The 16,654-nt window shown below is 42.0% G+C and overlaps 1 protein-coding gene across 1 annotated transcript in view; it reads right to left on the bottom strand.

Moving 5' to 3' along the window:
• Positions 1 to 3,645: 3,645 nt before the first annotated feature.
• Positions 3,646 to 16,654, bottom strand: part of LOC132805769 (E3 ubiquitin-protein ligase MARCHF9-like) — a 56,822-nt gene continuing 43,813 nt past the window's right edge. The window contains exons 3-4 of the mRNA XM_060821012.1: positions 8,829 to 9,021; positions 3,646 to 4,392 (exon numbers count right to left, since the gene is read on the bottom strand). Coding sequence (XP_060676995.1) covers positions 4,070 to 4,392; positions 8,829 to 9,021 — 516 coding nt within the window. The 3' untranslated portion in view covers positions 3,646 to 4,069. The remainder of the gene's footprint in view (positions 4,393 to 8,828; positions 9,022 to 16,654) is intronic.

Here is a 16,654-nt window from a genome sequence, read left to right as displayed (position 1 = left end):
TAAAAGTATGCTGTGAAGTTTAAAGAGTGTAGAATGATTGTAGGAAATAGGAAACTTAGATCTGCACGCAGGAGCTCGCAAAGAGTCGACCATATCCAGCACCATCTTGCATCATCTCTGAGACTTGACTCGTGTCAGAATTGTGGATGTTCGCTGATGATCAGCACCTTTTGTGACTCTTCAGATACTGAAGCAGTCCATATCCAAATGAAGCAACACCTGGACAATAGCCAGGTTTAGGCACTTCTTTCTTCATTCACAAGATATGGGTGTTGCTGACCAGGCTAGTGTTAACTGCCCAGATCGAATTGCCCAGAGAGCAGTTAAGAATGAACTGCATTGCTGTGGGTCTGGAGTCACATGTAGGCTAAATCAGATAAAGATGGCAGTTTACTTCCCCGAAGGGCATCAGATGGATTTTTTCAACAACCAAAAATAGTTTGATGGTCATCATTAGACCCTTAACTCCCAAGTTTTATTGAATTCAAATTCTACCATCTGCCATGGCAGGATTCAAACTTGGGTCCTCAAAATGTTACCTGTGTTGCTGTATTACTAGTCTCACAATAATGCTACTCAGCCATCTCCTCCCAAAGAGGTGGGGATACATTGATAAATGGTGAGTCATAATTGTTCCACACAAGTGCTAGGCAATAACCAACCCTAAAGAAGTATTTAACCATCATTCCTTGACATTCAATGGCTTTTCCATTGCTGAATCCCATACTATCAACATTTGTCCATAAAAAAATTACCATTGACTAGAAACTGAACTGGACTAACCACATAAATACTGGGCTACAAGAGGAGGTCAGACGGTAGGAATCCAAAGCAAGTAACTCACCTCTTACCTTCCCGAAGTCTGTCCACAATTTAGGACAAAGCAGCCTTCTTGGGTGGCATCCCATCCACCAGCAGGAGGAGAAAGTGAGGTCTGCAGATGCTGGAGATCAGAGCTGAAAATGTGTTGCTGGAAAAGCGCAGCAGGTCAGGCAGCATCCAAGGAACAGGAGATTCGACGTTTTGGGCATAAGCCCTTCTTCAGGAATGATTCCTGAAGAAGGGCTTATGCCCGAAACGTCGAATCTCCTGTTCCTTGGATACTGCCTGACCAGCTGCGCTTTTCCAGCAACACATTTTCAGATCCCATCCATCAGCTTCAACATTCACTCATTTCACCATGGACACAATGGCAGTGGTGTGTACCATCTACAAGATGCACTACCACAACTCTCAAAACCTCCTTCAATAGCATTTTCCTAACCTGCTATTTCTACTATCTAAAACCTGAAGAAGAAACAGTGCTCCGAAAGCTTGTGATTTCAAATAAGCCTGTTAGACTATAACCTGGTGTCTTGTGGCTTTTGACTTTGACCGCCCCAGTCCAACACCAGCACCTCCACATCATGGACACTATCTAAAAGGTCATAGAGATGTACAGCATGGAAACTGATCCTTCGGTCCAACTCATCCATGCCGACCAGATGTCTTAACCTAATCTAGTCCCATTTACCAACACTTAGCCCATATCCCTCCAAACCCTTGCTATCATGTACCTTTAAAGATGCCTTTAATATGTTGTAATTGTACCAGCCGCCACCACTTCCCCTGGCAGCTCATTCCATACACAGACCACCCTCTATGTGAAGAAGTTGCCCCTCAGATCTGTTTTAAATTTTCGCCTCTCACCCTAAATATATGCCCTCTAGTTCTGGACCCCGCCCCCCCACCCCACCTCCCAGGAAACGGCCTTGTCTATTTATCCTATCCATGCCCCTCATGATTTTATCAACCTCTGTACGGTCACCCCTCAGCCTCCGACGCTTCAGGAAAAACAGCCCCAGCCTGTTCAGCCTCTCCCTAAAGCTCAAATCCTCCAACCCTGGCAACATCCTTGTCAAGGGTAGCAGATGCATGGTAACACTACAACCCACAAGTTTCCATCTAAGTCACACACAATCCTAACTTAGAACTATCTCGCTCTTCCTACTCGATGGTAGTGGTCATGGATTGGGAAGGTGCTGTCTAGGAAGCCTTAATGAATCTCTGCAGTGCATCTTGTACATGGTATACACTGCTGCCACTGTACAACCATGCCGAAGAGAGTGAATGTTTATGCCAATCAAGTGTGCTGCTTTGTCTTGGATAGTGTCAAGCTTCTTGAATACTGTTGAAGCTGCAGTCATCCAGGCAAGTCTATTTCATCACATTCCTGACCTGTACTTTGTAATGGAGAACAGGCTTTGAGGAGTCAGGAGGCAAGCTATTCATTACAGGATTCCTAGCCTCTGACCTCTTATAATTACAATATTTATACGGCTAGTCCAGTTCAGCTTCTAGTCAATGGTAGTCTTTTGGATGTTGATAGTTGTGGGGAGATTTAGTGATGTCAAGGGCCGAAGTTTATGACCTCTCTCATTTGATATGGTTATTGCCTGACACCTATGTGGCGTGTATGTTATTTGCTCAAACCTGGATATTATCTACGTTTTGCTGTATTTGGAGGGTGCAACAGTTTGTAGCTGGATTGAGATATTGTATTCCACGTTTTGGCAAATTCATTGCAACACATCTTCACTTTATTAGCTTCCTAAATCAATGTGACTCGCATCACGATTTCCATTAGCATCCTTTTAGTTTGAAGGCTTTCCAGTTTGTGTAGCCCTGCGCTGCATTTTCACTTCTGACCTTCAGCTGTATTTTCCACACAGCCTGAACACCATGCCACCCTGTATCATACCCGCTTTTTAAACTTCTTTCAGCCAAGATAGAGGGTCATTCATTGCAGGGTGCTCATTGGGCACCTTCACTGCCAATTTAATGGACAAACTGTGGGCAAAAAAGATCAAAGTTGTCACTTCTCCGGCTGTACAGATCTCCGACCTGCTAGAGAGTTTCAAGATGTCAGTTGCATGAAGCCTCAACCTCCAGCTCCACACAGCATTCAGGCAGAATGGGAGGTTGTTATTGGTAATTGAGAAGTCTTGAAATCAAAGCCAATTGCCCATCAATATTTACTGAGTCTCATAAGATCACATTCTGCACAGAGGGATTGGGTTCTTATTATGTTGCACTATCGTCTCCTCTGTCCAACCCAATCAACAGAGAAAACATTAGTCAAACTAAATAGATAAAATGAAACTGAAAAGAGGATTTAGCCAAATTACCTGGTGGGGTTGAATTATGCTTGTATGATATTAATACAAGACAAGTTTTAACAGGTCTGTGTTAAAATCCTCTGTTTGCTAATTAGATCTTTTGTTCAAATATATATAGGAACCTTACCCTGGATTGTATTCATGTATGTTGAAAAAAAGTGCCCTGCACAAGATAGAATGCAATATGTTATCAAGAGAAGCCATTCTTGAGTATGACATGTACACTTTGTTACACCATGATAGGCTACTCTAATGAGGATATTTGTATACTTTGTGGGACCAAGATAGGTTACACTAGGATGCAGTGGCACGTTGGGCATTGTACATAAATGAATCCAGAAATTCTTCACAAACCTATATTTAAAATTTGCTGAATACTCTGAGGACACCCACCTGAAAAAAACAAATTTATTTGCAGACCACCATTTGCATATAAATTATTTTTCTCCCAATTTGAGGTGGGAGGAGACGAAAACAGTGACATGCATTAAATTAAAAGGTGAAATACAGAGATAACTTATTGCCGAGATCCCACAGCATATTGGAACTGATGTTCGTTATTGCACATTTTTGGGGGGGCAGTTTTTATACAAACTCTTTTGCGTTCCATTATTCATTGATTCAGTTTGTTTCTTTTTTTCTCTCCTTTATAAAATACTGGGTCTGGGTTTCTGAGCTTCCTTCAAGTGAGATTTTTTTTAAAAAAAAGTTTAGAAAACAAAGATGGCGAATTCCAGGCGTAGAGGCTGGGGCCTGTGTCCAGGCCTATTTTCCGTTCCATCACACCAAGCTTACTGATTTCATTCTGAGACTTCAGTTAATATCCTTTCACAACCCTGGTGGTGGTATTTGTTTTTTTTGTGGAGAGTCTGTAAAGTTTGTGAACAGTAAGTTTTCCTTTATATCTCGTTTCAGACTGTCGTAACTCGCATGACCAGCTCTCTATTTGAGCTGTTACCATTCTGAGTGTTGTTAGGCCTCAGATAGCTGAGAATGTGCAGGATGGTATATCCACAGTGATGATTCAAAATGGTTCCAGTGCGCTGAGTGGAACTCCTGTCATTGTTTGATGAATGGTTCGTCCGTGAATTTCTTCCCCCTGTCTTGCTTGTCCCACTAATGGCTTCCCCTAGGTCCTTGGATTTTTCATAGTTCAGTACCTTCCATTGCTGATTAACAGCTTGCCAGCGCTTAAAGATTCGGTACACAGATGATCCCTCATGAATGATGAGGCCTGGAAAAGAGTGTTCAAATTTTTAAACTCAAAAACTTCAGTGTCATTCATTATGTTATTCAGCCAACACATCCCAAGCTGACAATGTGGTTCAACTCCCATTCAGTTGGCCACACTTGACCTGCAAAATCATTCAGAATTCCATTTAGTTGGGTCATTACATTATTTCCTTTATTGATTTACTAAGATTAATAAACAGAGGAAACAAGGCATAAGCTCAATATGAGATAATGATTTATCCATAAGGCAATATTGCCTTTTATGGGAGTGCAGGTGACAACTCAGATAGCCCTCTCTCTCTGTTAAAATTAAGACAGTAAGACTTGAATTTGAAGGTTTTGCAGACTCTAGGTTAAATGAGGGAGAGCCAATGTCAAGGCAACTTCATTACAAATTGAGTGTCTGTTTCACGGAGTAAGCATTCAGAAAAGGCCTCGACACAAAGTCAACCCCACAAACAAAGGTAAATTGAGGAAGGGGGCATTTAAAAAAATGACTCTCTGCCCAGATTAGAACAAAAGTCAAAGCACCATTACTCAGTAAAACTTCTTTTAAAAAGGATACAATTTGGAATCTGGTGTTCCATAATGGGTTTCCCATTCCCCAGGATTGCCCTGAAGTTCTCCACGAATTAAAGATTAAATCAACAGGACATTGCTACAAGTAAAACCCAGGCAAAAAAAAACCTCAGGGAAATTATTAAGTTTTGAACATTTTCGATTATTAGCTATCAAAATCTTGGAGCTATCAAGAACAAATTGTCTCATCCAAAAGACAAGTTGAATCAAATTGGTTAACACTTTCCAGTTATCTGTGGAGAACCATCTGGAGGATTGACCAATTGTGGGAGTATGGCAGATTGTGAATATACCCAGCCAGAGTTGGCAACCATCGTTCTTTTGAATAGAGATAATTAGTGCCCCCTTACAATTCCTGCCCCATCCTATAAAATGAACAGTTCGTAAAATATGTGGCCTTAAATTCCTGGAGAAAATGTAATTTGATTTTGTATATAAAGATTTATGAAAAATGCAAGTATGACCTGCACTAATGCTGTTAATATAAAATGTTCAGCCTCCTCTTGTTTCAACAGAGTAAGGTTAATCCCATTTAGTACTTTACAAGATGTGGCTGTCTGTTGACCCGACCCACTGCATCCTTCAGTCACAACAATTTTTAATAGCTGCCCTTTTAATCAGTTTTTCCCTCTCCTCTCCATTATTATCCTTGCCTTGGAGTGGAAGCCAGGAACAATGGGGGGGTAAAGGCAGGGAGAATTAATTATGTCCTGTGTTTTGAATGCCAATGGAATAGTTTGCTGGTTGTGCATTGAAAGCCGACATGATCAGATGAGCATATTGTTGAATTTGCTTCATTATGTCAACAAGCTTCAAAACAGTATTCCTGAGAGGGTTAGCCTGTAGTCAGGATGGTGATCTAAAACAATACAGCCTGCAAACCCCAAGGGTGTTCAAGATATTCAAAACTATGGCAAGTGTGAAATTTATATAAAAAAAACTTCCATTCAAATTTAACTTCAAGAATTAATTGCAAAACAGATCCCGGGGCAATTTTTTTTGAGGTATTTCCAAATAAAAAGGGTGATGGCTATACCTGTTGAAATGTGGGGATTTGCCCTTTTAACAAGCATAGAGATTGAAACATTAGAAGGCATGAAAATGTAGCTCAATACCAGGCTGGGGAGTTTGGGTACTAAAGGGTTGAGTTTCAATGGGCTGAATAGCCTTTTCATGCCCTTGATTATGTCTCTTTTTTTTCAGATGTTCCTTGTTGCGCTATGAGTATCCAAAAAGTCACCTGCTGCTCCATAGAGAATGTCCTGATTAGCCTCAAGGCAAAGCTGAATTATTGTGTACAAGACAACAAATCCCAATGGACGTTGCATGGAGAAGGTCAGGCTGATATGGTGCATTAACTGCAGACTATTTAAACTGAAGGTCATCTTTCATGATTAGACACAAGAGTTGTTGCAAATTTAAAAGCATTAAATCAGATCCTGTTGGGAAAATTTTACAGACAATTCCATACAATTGATTTGTGCATATGCTCCCAGTGCTCCATTTACCAGTCATCGGGTTATCCAAAATCTTCTAGTTCCTACTTATTTTCAAAGAGGTCTTGCTATAGTGGTTGGGATGGAACACTATGGTCAGAAGCAAACTCTAATAAAACAGGTTCAACCCTTTTGAGAACAAGGGAATTCTTGAACAGATTAAAGTGTGCACCATTTGCAACCACTTGGCAACTATGCAATAGATAATTATTGACCTTGGCCCATTGCAAAGTGGGATGCAGAATTTCAGATATTAACACCATCCAGAAGAGTCTTCCACGGGCATGAGGAATGGTGAGGAATTACTCATTGGTATGGAATTCCCTTCCTAAACCTCTCTGCTGCCCTGTCGCTTCCTTTAAGACACTCCTTAAAACCTAACTCATTTGTCAAACATTTGGTTACCTGTCCTAAAATCACGTGGACTTGGTGTCATTTTTTTGTCTGCTAACACACGTGTGAAGCACCTTGGTGAGTGTTACTGTATTAAAAAGGTGCTATATAAATGCAGGTTGTTGCTGTTGTTCTGTGTGGACTGAAACAAAATCTCAAGGCCCCCTTATGTCCCCATGGAGCTTAACAATTCTTACACTGCTCTGTACAGAATCTCAGAGAACTGACAGCCCTGTAAAGGATGGACCAATATCATCCAGTCTATTGATCTGCCTGGCTTTGACTGCAGTGATTCTGTCAAGCAGAGCGACAATATTCCGTGGCTGGATTTGAGTATACTTTGCAGTCTTATAAAAGTGCATCACCAAACTAACAGAAAAGGTATTAAGACAGTCCCTTTACACCTGTGCAGAAACATTGAGCACAATGTGACACTGTTTGTTTTTATGATACATTTTACAATATCATACACCTGTCACTATGACACAATATCTTCTCAGATTTACTATAAGCAATGCCACTGGTGATCTGTTTATTTAGTGAGAATGTCATTCCACAGTCTGATTCAGTGGGACTTCTGGTTATATAACCCAAGAATCTTGATCAGAACTGCTGTGGGCCATATGATGGTCAGCAGGCCACCACAGCATTGTAACTGAATCACTACTTATTCCTAATGGATATTTAATACTGATCAACGGACAACTGGCACAGTGTAGTGGGGGAGAAGAGGAAACTCTCCCCTACCATTGCCCCTTCCTCGGTCAGCTAACATAGGCTAAGACTGTCAAACTGAGAAAAGCTTGGGATGAACCTGGGGCTCCTGGTTGTAAATCCAAATAACCTTTTGTTAAGACTTGCTGAGTTTGTATTGCACAGCTCATAAACATTATTTTTGTAAAAGACTGGCATATAAATTACATGGGACATAAAAGTAAAATGATAGGACAGTTTTCAGACAGATTTTGACTGTGTTTGAGAGTAACAAATAAATGCAATCTGATTTATTATTTATGAATGGGATTACAAAATTCGGCCCCTAAATTGACTCAGATAGCGAAGTGCAACACGGGAGCTTTGGCCCACTCTTTGTCAATAATTCTTTATGGAGGAACGTTCTACTCCCGTGATGTCTTGAGTCCTTTCTGCACATGCTCAGGAAAACTTAGATAGTATGACATGTTGACAAGCAATTTGTATTTTTTTAAATGGTGAATACTCAGGTGAAAACCAACAGTGCCAGATACTGAGATTGAAAAAAAGGCAGAAGAGAAATGGAAGAGCTGCAATTTTATAGCGCCTTATCACATCTCTCAGAAACATTTCACTGAATTAATTGCTTGGAACACAGAGTCATATTATAAAGCCAAATGCAGCAGGCAATTTGCGCACAGCAAGGTAATACTAACAAACAGCAGTGAGATGAATGACCAGCTAATTGGTTTTGCCAAAGTCAGTTCAGAGAGAAATGTTGGCCAGGACAGCAGAAAAATTGCCTGCTCTTCTTCAAAGAGTACCTTATTGGATCTTTAATATCTCAGGCCGCTAGTTTAATATCTTAGCTAAAGGGCAGAACTTCTAATAGAGCAGCATTCCATCAGCTTGGATAGTGATAGTCGTAGATAATGTGCTCAAGTCCTAGAGTGGGGCTTGAACCCACAACCTTCTGATTTAGAGGCCAAACATTTTTCCAACTGAGCCAAAATGACAACTAAAGAAGACAAGATAAATTGAGTGATATCGACCCTCTGTTTGAAAAGTTTGGAACTCATCAGAGGAAGGGAGGCAGAAATGTTCGACCTTAAGGTCCTAGGAAAATTAAACTTGGAGACCATGATTTCAACATAGTATGGAAGGAAGAGGTGCAAACTGGGATATTTGACCTTTTAGAAGTCACAAGAAAGAAAGGTTCAGAGGACACTGATCATAGTACGATGTACAGTTTGATGTTTGACACAGAGATGCTTACCTATACAGACGATGTCCATGAAGCCATACATGCCGTAACAGATCTGGAAGAGCAGGTCCTGTCTCTGCCACTTAGCCGACGGACTGAGGGAGGACCAAATTAACCAGGAGATGCTAGCAATTAGGAAGAGGGAGCCAAGGATGATGGCAGCTATCTGCACCTTTTCAATCACTGTGAGGGAGATTGCCTGCCACTGAAATGGAACACAGAAGGGCGCAGAATGTGGAATAGAAAGGCATGGAGAGGTGAAGAAGAGAGAGAAAAATATAGGAGACGAGAGTATGACAGAGTGAAGACAAGAAAAGAAATGAAGAAATAGGAGAGACAGAAATGAAACAGGAACAAACAATTAGAGGGAGAGAAAGAGAAATTAAAAGAAAGGTTGTGATACAAGAGAATGAGTGGGCCAGGGTTGGAGACATAAGAGGGAGAGAGAATAACATTAAAGCCAAGCACCTTATGCCAGTATCACATGACTTGATTGCTATAGCGCATGAAATAATGACAGCACTGGTCTCTGAACAGCAGACAGGAAGTCACCTGAAGATCTGGCTCATCAGCTGGCTAAAGTTGCCATGGTGGTTGGAGATGTAAAGGCCCGTTTTGATCTAGTTTACATCCCGTGCACTGATCAGAACAAAGGCACTCAGACATGACAGATCAAGTAGTGTTAAGACTAGCTCTGACAGCCCAAAGCAGCTCCAGGTCCGATAAAGCACAGGTTAGATACAGAGTAAAGCCCCCTGTACTCTGTTCCAACAAGGTGCCAAAACCCGAGCTCCAGTACGGCAGGGTTTGGAAGCAATGCAGCGTTTTGATTTTGCATATCAGCTATCCTTATGGCATCCAAGTTATAGTGGGCTGGATTATCAGCAGTTACATGCTGTGAACTAGTGATTATATTGTTATTTTCCTGACTCACTTGACATAGGGCCCTTTCACCCAGCAGAGAACAGAGAATTTGTTTCAGCAAGCTAGGTCAGAATTTGACCCTGGCTGAAAGGCCCTACTTCGCCAACCCAGTTCCTGGTCACCAGTAACCTCAAACTATTCGATCACATTTGTTGCCTTTTTGTTGTGCTATTTTTTTTCTTCTCTCCTGACTCTCCTTATACCCTGCCTCATTTTCCCTGGAAGGTTGGTGCAATATCATGTTCCTAAGCCACTGGCTTTTAGAGGCAGCTGTTAGGAGATGCAGGAGAATTCTGCCTGGTATGACTGGACCTTTGGAACTTGACTGAGTTATGAAAATCAAAAAATGCTGTACAGGTTTGTACAGGTGATCCAATGTTAAACTCAGTGCCGGGCAGTTGTGAGTAGCAAATCTTAGAGGTGTAAGTGCATTCAAAATATAGATTGTGTGTTGAAAAAAACTAAAACAGGGCATCACAGAGCATGTTTTGTCTGGTCCAACATTATAGAATCAGTCATACCTTTTGACTGATATCAAATGGTATAATTGTAATTCTTTCTCCTCAAGATGGTGAGTCAAGTTGAGGTAGAGTTCAATAAGTGCCAGCAGCCCCCTGGTGTCTCACTCAAGTACCATTCCTCACATGAATCTGCACAGTGTTGGTGAGGAGAAGTGGTGGTAGAAATCATAACCCAAGTTTGATCCTATACACACACACACACACACACACGGAAAGTGAGGAGGAGGAGGAGCAGGAACCTAGAGTACTCACCACATCCCTCTTTTCAATGGTGTCCAGCATGGCTGGGATCAACTATTTCAACACAGAGCTGGAATTAATTAATCTGAGGACATGCGTGGTTTAGAGTGACTCAGTAACACATCAAACAGTGTCAACCAATTGAGCCATGGAGCAGCACAATGTATTGTCATGCTATGGCCTTGAAGTGACCATTTCAGCAAGATTTGAGGGATTATGCGCATTGCTTACACTTTACACAGCAGCAACAGGCATAATATATGACCTAGAATTTTACTTTCTCATGCAATATATTACTTGCTTATTGTTTTCATGACAGGGTTTTAATAAAGCACGCAGGTCAAGAATAACCAACACCTTTAAAAATGCTAATGCCCTAATACAGGATCAGGGAGAGCAGGTCAGCTGTTACATTGCGAATTCCCTGGGCAATGGAAGCAGTGAGTCAGGTGGTCAGGCAAAGTAAGCATTTCTCCATGGATTGAGAGAAAGACAGCCTGTTTGTAGGATTGCTCTTCTCAGAAGCACCTGGTACAGGAGAGACAGTGAGGAGCAGAAACAGCCAATAATATGCCCTTGATAGAACTGAAAGGAGATAAGAAATGATAAATCCAGAGGAGCTGGAAACGTCAAAAGTATACATCATGGTCATCTGAAAGAAGACTTGCATTTATAGAATACAGCCAGAAAAGAAAGATAGAAAACATGGCAGTCAACTTATGCACAGTAAGCTCTATATAAAAACCAAGGTGATATTGATAAGGTTATCTATATTTCTGTTGTTGTCTAAGGGATAATTATATCTGCTGTTCAGGTAATTGCTGTGGGATCTTTTATCTCTGACAGTGCAGCAACACCTCAGTACTGCATTGGGAATGTCAGCCGAGATTATAGTGCTACCTGCTGAACTATAGCCAACGCGCGCACACACACAATCTGGATCTCAACAATGCTTATTTAATAGTCCAATTATCAATTAATGAGCCTAATGACCAATCCATCACATGATTTAAATGTGATGCAGAAAATCCAGGCACAGCATGATATTTCGCATCCTGACAGACTGCAGCTATCGGATCTAAAGAAATCTACAAAAGCAAGATCAAAAGTACCACTGGGCACAAAAGGAAGCTACAACATGCCATATTTTAGCAAGCAGATGTCAATCAGCACAACAGATGTGGACCAGAGCAATGGATACTTTGTGTGAATTAACTCTCCCACGCAGAAGATGAGTCAAAATGCCTACATTGTGCGCACAGCAACTTTTCATGTAGGGAAATGCTTGCCTCTGACCAATCTTTGAAGCTGTGTAGACACCACCATCTACATAGTATCTCAGCACTTTAGAAGGTGGCAATATAACCAATGGGAAGAGACCATGACACTGCCTATTCAAAGAACTCAAGACCTTGTCCCCATTTAAGAAGGCAACCCCTGATTAAAAATGGGTGGGAGAGCATCAAGGAAACTGGAAAAGGTTTCCTGTTCATGGTCCTCAAACCATCTGATTGGTATTGTAATGATCAGTCATGCAATCATCTACTGAGTGACACTGGATTATGTCAAAGCACATGATCCATTGAGGGTGTCTTCTCAGGAACAGTGGAAATTCATGACAAGCTTGTCACTGCTCCTGAGAAAGTCAACTCCTCACAGCACCATCAGTGCCATTCTATAGCACAGCCTCATGCACCTCCGGCAACGGTCCAGACAACAATATTGAGGAGAAAAACAAGAAAGGCTTGCATTTGTCTTTCACAATCTCAGAACATTGCAAAGTGCTTTTCAGCCAATGTAGTAGATTCTGAAATGTAGTAACTATTGTTCATTTAGAAATAAATAACAGCCAGTTTGAGCGCAGCAAGCTCGGACAAACAACAACTTGATACTGACCAGTATCAAGTGGTGCTGGATAAAGGGTAAATATTGGAGCGAGTTACTGTGCACAGATCAGAAGGAGCAAATTATATTTGCCTGCTCAAGGCCATGCATCTACTGGTAGAACACCTGTGATAGTTGCTGCCTTTGCTCCAACACGTCAGGATTCAGATCTCACTGGGTTTGCAAACAAGCCAAATTTCTGCCTGAGGAGCATCATTCACATAAGTCACTTGTGTGCACAGTTATGCGGATGACCATAAATGAGCTTGAAATTCACAACCTTTGGCACACCTATCTGAGGTGTAGCCCACCTTGAAACACATAGCAACTAATGTGGAATCTTCTGCAGAGCACTCAGTGATAGTGCAAATCAAAAACACTTCTTTAGAAATCCTTACGCTGCAGGTCCTAACTCCCAACTTACAAATTTAGTGGGCGGCACGGTGGCACAGTGGTTAGCACTGCTGCCTCACAGCGCCTGAGACCCGGGTTCAATTCCCGACGCAGGCGACTGTGTGGAGTTTGCATGTTCTCCCCGTGTCTGCGTGGGTTTCCTCCGGGTGCTCCGGTTTCCTCCCACAGTCCAAAGATGTGCGGGTCAGGTGAATTGGCCAAGCTAAATTACCCGTAGTGTTAGGTAAGGGGTAAATGTAGGGGTATGGGTGGGTGGCGGGTCGGTGTGGACTTGTTGGGCCGAAGGGCCTGTTTCCACACTGTAAGTAATCTAAATGTTAACTTATGGCCAGCTTTGGGATGCTGGGAGAGCAGATGGAAATGGATTGAAGCAGGAATTGGCATTGCCATCCAGACTGCTGCTGTGAAATGTCTGAGTGAATACTCATTCTAAGTGCCTTCTAAGGCCCATGTCTGGACTGTAATCCTTGCATTTATAATGGAGGAACCCAGGAAGCAGGAGCTGTGGCCAACACGAGTTAAAGGACATTGCCACGCATGGCACAACGTGATACAGGGTAGTAGAATCTCAGCAGGCCACCAGCACAGTTATTCCTCTATAAAGGAATCCCTTCGGAAAAGCAGTAGATTGGATGTTCAGCATCACACGTTATGAAGCCGCCATCACAAAACAATTATCGTGCATTAAAAACAATAGGCAGCAAAGGATAGGATTAAAGGAACTGCCCAGGAATTGTCAGAAGTGGTCAAGCAGAGAATAGTTCATTTGGAGAATGTAGGTTAGACCTGGAAGAAACAGCTCCCACCAGAAGCCATCTTCAATCTGCACTTGTTCTGACAGACTGCCTTAGTTTGTAAGTTAGCGGATCATCAATGAATTCCTGATGAAGGGCTTCTGCCCGAAACATCGATTTTACTGCTCCTCGGATGCTGCTTGTGCTCTTCCAGCACCACTAATCCAGAATCTGGTTTCCAGCAATAACAGTCATTGTTTTTACCTCATGAATTCCTCCATCCTGCTTTTCACGGGTCTTGGCAAGGTGAAACTTTGGGACATGCAGCAAATAGAATAAGTTATGAACTCCTTATAGGGTTTGTACTGGAAGGTGTTCCCCAGTTGGGAACATACCATTGTGACGTGCAATCATTCCGGAAAATAGAATGAGCTTCATTGTACCTGCACTCTGTTTCCAGCAAAATAGAGTCATGACTCACTGCCCCAAAGTATTCTTTCCCCAAAAGTGCAATTGTCATAACAAGACATCATCAACAGCGCACAGGAAAGGTGGGATTCATCAGTAACAGTGATCATGTAACACCTAGGCATTCAAAGATCAAATTTGTTTTGAGCTCAGAGGGCATATAATTCTATATTGGGACCTGAAAGACAAAATGGGCACAGGCAATGATCCTATATACTTGCAGAAATTGTATAAAATTATATTGCCCTATTGTGCTTCCACCAGTGAAAGTCCTCAATAATGTATCTGCAATCTCCTTCATATGATTGGCTTTCTTGGATTTCCTGCTGTCTAACGCACAAATAGCACAGAAATCTTCGCTGTAATTCCAAGTACTTCCAGGCTTAACCTGGAGACAGAAAAAGACTTGCATTTAGATAGTGCTTTTCATAACTGTGGGACATCCCAAAGCAACCAATAAAGTACTTTTGAACTATAAGGAAACACCACAGCAAAATTTGTGCACGTCAAGGTCCCAGAAACAACACTGTAATAAATGGCCAGATCATCTGTTCTAGCTGTTGGTTGAGGAATAAATATAGGACCCAGGACACCTCTCCTATTCATCGTCAAAAAACGACCATGATTTTTTGAACATTCCATCCAAAAAGAAAACTCCTCTGACACTCCATCAGTATTGCAAGGGGAGTATCAGTGTGGATCATGTGCCTGAGTCTCGGGATTGGGACTTGAACCCATGACCTTCTGACTTAGAGGCAAAAGGCCTACCCCCAAGCCACAGCTGACATTCATTTAAAATGACAGCTCCACATGAAAATCCAAAGGGAAGCCAATTTAAAGATGTACCATGTTTTCACTGCAGAATCTCAGAGTGGAGTACAGGTGCTGATCAGAGCTGATGTCATTAATTAGCCACTCGTATGCTTTACATCTTCTCATCTACTGAATCGGATTACAGTCATGTAACTCACCTCAAGGTATTTGCATGTCTGTCATCAGAGGCCTATCAAGCCACAGTGGCAGGATATTGCTTCTTCTCGCTCATCCTCTGTCCTAGAGCTGGATATGTGACAGTGTGCACTGGAGAGGAGAGGTGACTGAGAGATAAATATACACACTCTGGATGGTTTGTTCCTGGTAGCTGGCTTAGACTAGATGCAAGGAATACATCAATTCATTTGATGTGCCAGTACTTTGTAATTAAAGACTGTCGTCTGGAGGAGTGTGAACATTGAGGAACACTTTCACCAGTAAGCCAAACTAATTAACTCAGGCAATACAGTTTAGACTAGTCCCTCCTCTTCCCCCAGTACCCCGCCACCACATCCTGTTGATATTTCAACTTTCCCTGTGCACAAAATCAGGTTTATCATTCATTACAACAGCTTGGTTCAACGTTTAAAGAGGGGACTGTTCTCAGGAAAAAGTGCTGGGAAGTGTGGAACGTGGGGAGGTGGTGGGGTTTGGGGTGCTCAGTGTCTTCCTTGCTTGCAAAAAGAGCTGCTTCCAGAGACGAGTTTTGTATTACAATGATGTCAAATTTCAAGATAACCTTGCAGTTTTTAAATTAGCAATTGACAAACAGTTGCCAAGTACTTTTTTGATGCAGACAATGCCCCTTTAAGAACTTTTTTTACATTTCCACCTCCACCCCCACCCAAACCTGTTGTGTTGCGCAATGCACACAAGACCTGAAACCTGTGTACAAATAACTGTCTGCTTTCTACATCCATGCCAACGAGGTGATGGCCAGTCAAGTTAGAATGGGCTCTGTGGTGATTTTAAGCAACATCTCCAAACGATCAATACCGCTTATTAGCAAGTTTGTAATTCAGACCATTAGCCGTGCAATCCACTGCAGCTCTGAGCCATATGCAGTGATTGTAACAAGGTCGGCGAGGTGGACCTCATAAATATGAGTTCCCTGATTGGGGCTGTTAATCTGGTCCAATCAGGGAGCCTTGGCTGACAGATAAAAACATGAGTGTCAGAGGTTCTGCTCATTCTGAGAGCTGGCTCTGAGGAAGCCAGATCTGTGTCACATTGTATGCATGTGTAAATAAAGAGTGACTTGGTGACGGGATACTGGCCTCTGTGGAGTTATTTCAGAAGCAACGAGAGAAAAAATATGCTTCTGAAGAAATTCACTCACGGCAGTCATATTTGAGTTGGGGTAGATATTTCTGCCATCATGCTCTTATTTGGGAAGCTTGACTTGATCAATTCTGCTGCCAAAGCCTGAGCCCAGTATGTGGAAAAAATGCGTTATTTTTTCCAGGCAAATGACATTGCCTTTCATCTGTCCCAACGAGTAATTTTCGTGACAGCCTGTGGACCCACAGCATTTTTTGTTATTAGGAGCCAAATTTTCCCTGAGGCACCAGATACTAAAACCTTTTCAAGAGTTGATAGATTTAGTTAAGGAATATTACAAACTCAAGCCTCCTCTACATCTGAGATGTTATCCATTTTACTCAGCAGTTCAAGGAATCCGTGTTGGGGTTTTTGACACGGTTAAGATGACTGGCAGAGGCTTGTGACTTTGGTTTAACCCTTAATGAGATGCTGAGACACCATTTGGTATATGAGATTGATGATGTAACCATGCAAAAACACCTACTAGCTGAAGTCCAACTGGATTTCAAAGACACTA

The sequence above is a fragment of the Hemiscyllium ocellatum genome, chromosome X (genome assembly GCF_020745735.1).
Source record: "Hemiscyllium ocellatum isolate sHemOce1 chromosome X, sHemOce1.pat.X.cur, whole genome shotgun sequence".
In the NCBI taxonomy this organism is placed as follows: Eukaryota; Metazoa; Chordata; class Chondrichthyes; order Orectolobiformes; family Hemiscylliidae; genus Hemiscyllium; species Hemiscyllium ocellatum.
Note: the sequence above shows the minus strand (reverse complement) of the source record. Positions and strands in the feature narration are given on the sequence as shown.